General features: G+C 47.8%; 1 protein-coding gene across 1 annotated transcript in view; it reads left to right on the top strand.

Moving 5' to 3' along the window:
* Positions 1-1,040, top strand: part of LOC104515998 (solute carrier organic anion transporter family member 2B1-like) — a 21,938-nt gene extending 20,898 nt beyond the window's left edge. The window contains exon 8 of the mRNA XM_010160183.1: positions 809-1,040. Within this exon, the coding sequence (XP_010158485.1) occupies positions 809-983 (175 nt within the window). The 3' untranslated portion in view covers positions 984-1,040. The remainder of the gene's footprint in view (positions 1-808) is intronic.
* The last annotated feature ends 5,848 nt before the right edge of the window (positions 1,041-6,888 follow it).

Here is a 6,888-nt window from a genome sequence, read left to right as displayed (position 1 = left end):
AGAATCATAGAATGGTTAGGGTTGGAAGGGCCCTTAAAGATCATCTAGTTCCACCCCCCCTGCCATGGGCAGGGACACCTTCCACTAGACCAGTGACCACATAGACACAAGTATCTTGTCCTGATGCCTTCTTCATGGAGGTAATGCAGCAGCAGGGCTGACCCCAACCTCACAGCTGCCTGTGAGTTCGTGCAGGGTCCATGCAGGGTGCCTTGCACCCTGGGGTTCATCTTAGAATCATAAAATCATAGAATCACAGAATGGGTTGGATGGGAAGGGAACTTAAAGCCCACCCAGACCCCTAACCTGCCATGTATTGGAAGGTGCTATAAGGTCTCCCTGGAGTCTTCTCTTCTCCAGGCTGAACACCCCCAACTCTCTCAGCCTGTTTCCAACAGAACAGCCCAGCTCGACACACAGAAGGCACCAAACCTGTGAACTGTGGGGAGACTGGAAGGTCTTCCATTCCCATCTCAAATTCATCAATGACTCGCTGACTGGTAGCTGCATCAAGTCCTATTCACCCTCAACCCCAAGACATGTTTTTATATGCCTCCTACTTACCAGGAGATAGGATTTCTTAATATGGTAACACCAAAGAAAACTGCATCTTGATAGCTACTCCTCCTCCTTCTGCCACCCTCTAGTGACCCAGGCTTGAAGAATTTGCTTGCCCACTGCAGGATGTGCCCACGGAGCCCATTCCCGTGCTCAGTATCTGCTGGGTGCTTGGGGACATTGGGTGTTAGTGCTTGGTGCACACATGAATGCCATTGCTACCCTGATTTATTGTGTTTGCACACCACAGGTACATTGGTCTCCAGTTTTTCTTCGAGGTGGGCGCTTTCCTGTGCTTTGTGACCGTCTATGTGATTCTCAGACGGCAGGAGAGGGAAGCCAGTAATGCAGCAGACACAAAGGCAGAGCCAGAGAAGGAGAAACTGGCAGGAAATGACATAAAGAGCCCAGAATCCAAAGTGTGATACCAGAAATGGGAATTGCAATTCGTGTCCAGGAATGTGAAGCCATATGAATCACCCCATACCTGAACTGTGAAGGATGGATGCTTGGAGAGAGAGATGATGGGGCTGCTTCCTAATCTTCTGGGTGGGATGTACTGTCTGTACTGCCGTGGGAGTCTGTCCATACGCTGTTCTACGCCTGCACTTCCATCTCAGTGGTGCAGCTTGCTCCTTCACGTGGATTAGTCCACACACACTAACCTTTGGACAACGCAGTCTTCTGGATTTATGTCCTCCGAAGCACTTGTTCCCGCTGTCAGTGTTGGTGATGCCAGCACAGAGCATTAACCATGTAGCTGAAGGGGTTCGTGTTGGTTTTTTAATAAATCATTTTTGAGAAATGGTTTTGTGCTGAACCCATACATCTCCATGAATGATGGTCTGTCCTTGCTCCCAAAACATCAGCTGTGCTTGTTCCTTTTGTTCTGGTGGTGTTAGATGGCTTCTCTTCCTTGAAGGCTTCATCCCGCTCCAGCTGATACTGATGGGAGTTTTGTCCCAGGCTGTGGACCGTTGCAAGGACCAGCTTACATGATTCTCCCAGCTGCTGTGTAGATGCTTTTTTGGTGGCGAGGGGCAGGGATGAAGGTGCTGAGGAGGGGAGGACACCAAAAAGAACCTCAGGTCCATCCCAGGAGAGAAACTTCAGTAGCTGCAGACTTGTCACTCTTCAGCAGCACGGCCACATTTTGCAGCAATAATAAAAATAATAAGAATTCTTATTTTTACATTATCAGTACTTGTCACGGGAGCTTCCTGGAGTATATATTAAAGCTCCTTCTTGTTTTCCAGCTTGAGAAAGGCAGAACTTTTCCCAGAGATGCAGGACCAGAAAGGGAGGTTGAACCCAGCCCTCTTGCAGACTGGGCAGAGCTCGTGGCTAAGCCATTTGACCACAGAACCAGACAGCCTCGCCATACTCCTTGAAGAGGAGCACTGTCAGAGGCTGCTGTAATTACGGGGTGAAAGAAGAGTCTGGTGTTATTTTGGTGCAGCTGCCCCTATTTTCTGTTTTCTTCCCATCTCCACGCAAGCAGAATTTGTGTTGCTGGTCTCTTACCATCAGCATGCAACCACCGACCATTGGGTAACTTGTCATTTTTGGCTCCAGAATGGAATTCAGTAGAGAAAACAAAACTTCCAAGTTCAGCCCAAATATGCAGCAGGGAAAAGAAATACACAGTGGAGAAAATTCATTAACTCCTCACACCCTGGCAACTAATCCGATGGTAAGGTCTGGAGTGTGCACAGATGTGGAGGGTGGAAAGGTCAGTGGTTAAGTGGCTGATTTAAATATTTCACCCAACTGTTTGCCCTGCTGTTTTGCGAACCCAAATTAACATACTTCAGAGACAGAGACTAATTCAGTTTTAATGCTTTAGGGAGTTTTGGCATATTTTGTGCAGTGCTTTTTGTTCATTGAGGAGATGGTTAAGAGAGTCTACAGCCCCGTTCACAGGTGCCTATACACGGACGTGACTCCTGGCTTAAAGGAAGGTGTTAGGAGACAGGGGTGAGTGGATGCTGAAGAGGTGTAGGTGGACCCATTCAAGGAAGAATGAGCAGCATATGCTAACCATGAACATCAGGAAGCCAAATCTGGAGGAATTTTGCACTATTCTCAATTTTCAAGCCATTCTTAGGTAGCATCTGTTTCTAAAACAGACTAGTTAGCAGGTGTAGAATAGGAATGGGGTCCTTTGGAGAGGAGTAGGGAAGAGACAGGCCATGATGTTCACAGTGGTCTTGGCAACCCATGGATTTCCAGCATTCTCGCTACATCCGACGGAAAAGAAGGTTCTTTCCTGGCTAAGCACAAGCCCACGGCTCGCAGATGGCTTCCTGCATTTTTCAGCACAACCTCAAATCACTCCAAGGTACTTTCCAAACCACAACAAACCAACAACAACAACACGATTCATTTCGTATGGCGTGAAAAAGTCGAGAGCTGCAACGTGCTTTGCCAGGAATATCCCAGGATGGGGTTGCAGAATCACTTTATAAAGCCAAAAAGGCTGGAGCTCCCTACCATTAGGACATCCCTACCATTAGTCATCTGTCCCTACCATTAGGACAGATGACTTCAGGTGGGGACCAGGCCATACTCGAGCAGCAGAGCAGCACAGCCTGGCTGGTGGCCACCAGACAGATCCAAGGAGTCCTGGGCTCTGTGTTTTGGTCTGCCAGTAAAATCCTTCGGCAAAAATTGCTGCTGACCTTTTGCTCATCCTGTGTTGCATGGGTCTGGGATGCCAGGATGTTTGGGAAAGGCTCAGGAGCTATCCCTGCCCTTGCAAAGCAGTCAGTGCAGCACCAGACTTCTAAGTCAGAAGGAAATCCTCAGACTGGGCAGCCTTTCTGAAAGCCCCACAGATAGCAGCAGCTGTTCCTTAATCCTCACAATGACCAAAGCAGCGGTGCTGCTTACAGAAAGAAGGGGGGAAATGGAAAAAACCTCCAAAACCTTACACAGCAATTTGTCTTGTAAGTTTGTTCACAAACAGCATCACACTGAAATAAACAGTGAGTTCATTTACCTCCCTTGGATTCAGGCAGTGGGCAGGCTGCTCCATCCCTCGGCTGTCCAGCTGGAGCGATGGCCAGTTCTGCTGGGCTCGGGATGGAAGCAACCAATGGATGGCCGGGTCAGCTCAGTGCCAGCATGGCCTGTTCTCACTGCTGGGCTTGGGATTCTACATCCATTTTCACTTGGAAAACTTTTATTACATTATATAGATATTTTTCTCAGGCAATGCGTAAGCTGGTACAGCTTGAATTCTTCCCTTCCTCATTACCACTCCAGCAGAGGAGAGTTCGCTGTGGGTAAGCATCCAAGGCAATTGCAATCAGCTTTGTGGTCATCTATAGGCCTGTCATTACTGGGCTTGGGATTCTACATCCATTTTCACTTGGAAAACTTTTATTACATTATATAGATATTTTTCTCAGGCAATGCGTAAGCTGGTACAGCTTGAATTCTTCCCTTCCTCATTACCACTCCAGCAGAGGAGAGTTCGCTGTGGGTAAGCATCCAAGGCAATTGCAATCAGCTTTGTGGTCATCTATAGGCCTGTCATTACGTTTTTGCTAAGCATCCAAGGCAATTGCAATCAGCGTGTCTTAGCTTTGTGGTCATCTATAGGTCTGTCATTATGTTTTTGCTGTGGTAATTTCCATTAATTTGGTCTGGAGTTTCTTTAAAGAGACATAAAATCACTTTTTTTCCCCTTTCCCTCCTCTGTGATCTTTAAGAACACTGTTGGAAGGGACTGGTTTGCAGGAGATTAAAAAGAGGCAGTTTGGCAAGTCTAGCTCCTGCTGTCAGCAGGGAGGGAGATAAAAAGCAGGAAATATGAAAAGGTTGTCAGCACCGAGTGAGGAGGAGCAGGAGTGTTTGATGGAGAGCAAGGGGCAGGCAGGTAAGAGTATTTCAAAAAAAGGAAGCAAAGGAAGGTGTAGCATCAGCAAAATCCACCCAATGCTGTTAGCTTTTCCCAGAGGAGATATTCCCTCAGCAAAATCCACCCAATGCTGTTATGCTTTGCCAAGTTTTTCCCAGAGGAGATATTCCTCTGGAGATAGTTTTAAATGGATTTTACAAAGCACTTCAGGCTATACCTTAGGCAACAGCCATAAATTGCATAGGAGAGGTTAACATGAGTCAATCCAGCTGGGCCATAACTCCATTGACTTCTTCAGTCTTGCTCTCGCAAGACAGGCGTAGCAAAGGTGTCCAGACCAGGAGCTGAACGCACTGGATGTTTCTGTGCAGCACTGTAGTACCAGGGGTCACAGACCTGAAGGTAAAACTGTGCCTTTAGGGCTGCTGAGAATTGCACAGGGTCAAGAGGATGAATTCAAACAGAAGGAAAGGTCATTTCCCTAACTACAAGAAGGCTTTGCAAGGTGCAAGAGGGCTGGGTGGTGGTACCAGCTCCAGCAAAGTCAGCAAACTGGTTAGCAGAGACAGACAGCTCTGCAGGAAAATATCTCCAGGGCTGGAAGCTATAGAGTTACCAGTTTTAATCCCCTTGTTCATGTCAACCCCTTGCAGATTCCTATGTGGTCTGCAGCGTCTATTCATCCTACGCTGACACTCTTCATACCTATTTTTGGTGTGGTTGTGGTGGCTGGTCTCCAGTACTATGCAGTCTCCAGTTTAAGCAGTCAGTAAATAAATTACTGTAGGAGTCCCTCAAGAGCCCAGCTGTCCTGTCTTGAAGGTCAGGATCACAGAAATGTTCTCAGGGACCTCTGGAGGTCATCTAGTTGGGAAGAGTCATGATGAAGGCAGCTGTGACTTTGCCCTGACCTTGTATAAACTCCAAGGATGGAGATGCCACAGCCTCCCTGGTGACCTGTGCCAGGGCTGCATCATCTTTCTGGTGAAACACGCTTTTCCTAATGTCCATCCTGAACCTCCTAAACCACATCTGGTGACTGTTGCTCCTTGTCACGCTGTCTGCTGTGGCTGACAAGAGTTCAGCTCCACTCTCTGTGCCCTTTAATAAGCTGTGAGATGCTGTTAGATAACCCTTAGCATCCTTTTGGCTAGACTAAACAAAGCAGCTTCCTCAACTTCTTCCCCAGGTCCAGGTTCCATGTATCCTAGGTTGTCCCCAGGCCCCTTCCATTTTATCTCCCTTCCTCCTGAGCTGTGGAGCCTAAAACTTCACACTATATCCCAGCTGTGGGCTCACCAAGACTGAGTATAGGGGATAATATCAATCCTGGATATTATATTGTGGGATATCCTCCCTCTATCTGCTGACCAAGCTTCTCCTGATGATGGCCAACATGAGGTTTGCCTTTGGATTGGAGCTGTCCCATTCATCACGTCACCTCTTCTTATTTCGTAACTCCTTCAGATTCATTCTGCCTCATCATGGACGAAGACAGTGGACAATATCAACCCCTGTATTGATCCCTGAGGATCAATAATTCCCCTTGCTACCAGCCATCAGCTGGATGTTGAGCCATTGATCACTACCCTCTGAACCTGGCAGTCCCATCAGTTTTCAGCCCATCTAACATCCCTTTGCCCGCAAGCCCACGCTTTCTTGGCTCCTTCATCACCCGCCAGTGAAACCCATCTGACTCTGTGGATGTGAATGCTCCAGCTTCTCTGAGTGGTCCTACTGTTCCCCTGGGCTCTCCCCAACCATGCTGGAGCACACAAAGGTCTAGGAGACGGCTTTTCCTGTAAAGACAGAGGCTAAAAGGGTGTGCTGAGATCAGCCTTTTCCATAGAATCATAGAATCATAGAATGGTTAGGGTTGGAAAGGACCTTAAAGATCATCTAGTTCCAACCCCCCTGCCATGGGCAGGGACACCTTCCACTAAACCAGGTTGCTCCAAGCCACATCCAGCCTGGCCTTGAAGACATCCAGGGATGGGGCATCCACAACATCTCTGGGCAACCTGTCCCAGTGCCTCACCGCCCTCTCTGTGAAGAATTTCTTCCTGATATCTAACCTAAACCTCCCTGATTTCAATTTATTCTAAACCTCCCTGTTTTCAATTTGTACCCAATTCCCCCTGTCCCTGTCACTACAGGCTCTTGTAAAAAGTCCTCTCCCAGCCCCCTTGTAGCCCCCTTCAGATACTGGAAAGCTGCAATGAGGTCTCCTCGGAGCCTCCTCTTCTCCAGGCTGAACAAGCCCAGTTCTCGCAGCCTTTCATCATAGGAGAGGTGCTCCAGCCCTCTGAGCATCTTCGTGGCCTCCTCTGGACTCTGATATAGCATCTGATATCAGTTGTTTTCCCCTTCCATCAATGAAGTCACATTTTCACTGATGCTTTTTTGACAAGTAGAATACCCATAGGATTCCTTTTTGTTACTACATTGTCCCTCACTGGCTTTAC

Source organism: Eurypyga helias, unplaced genomic scaffold (genome assembly GCF_000690775.1).
Source record: "Eurypyga helias isolate BGI_N326 unplaced genomic scaffold, ASM69077v1 scaffold4881, whole genome shotgun sequence".
Classification (NCBI taxonomy): Eukaryota; Metazoa; Chordata; class Aves; order Eurypygiformes; family Eurypygidae; genus Eurypyga; species Eurypyga helias.
The sequence above is the reverse complement of the archived record's forward strand: the minus strand, read 5'-3'. Positions and strand labels throughout refer to the sequence as shown.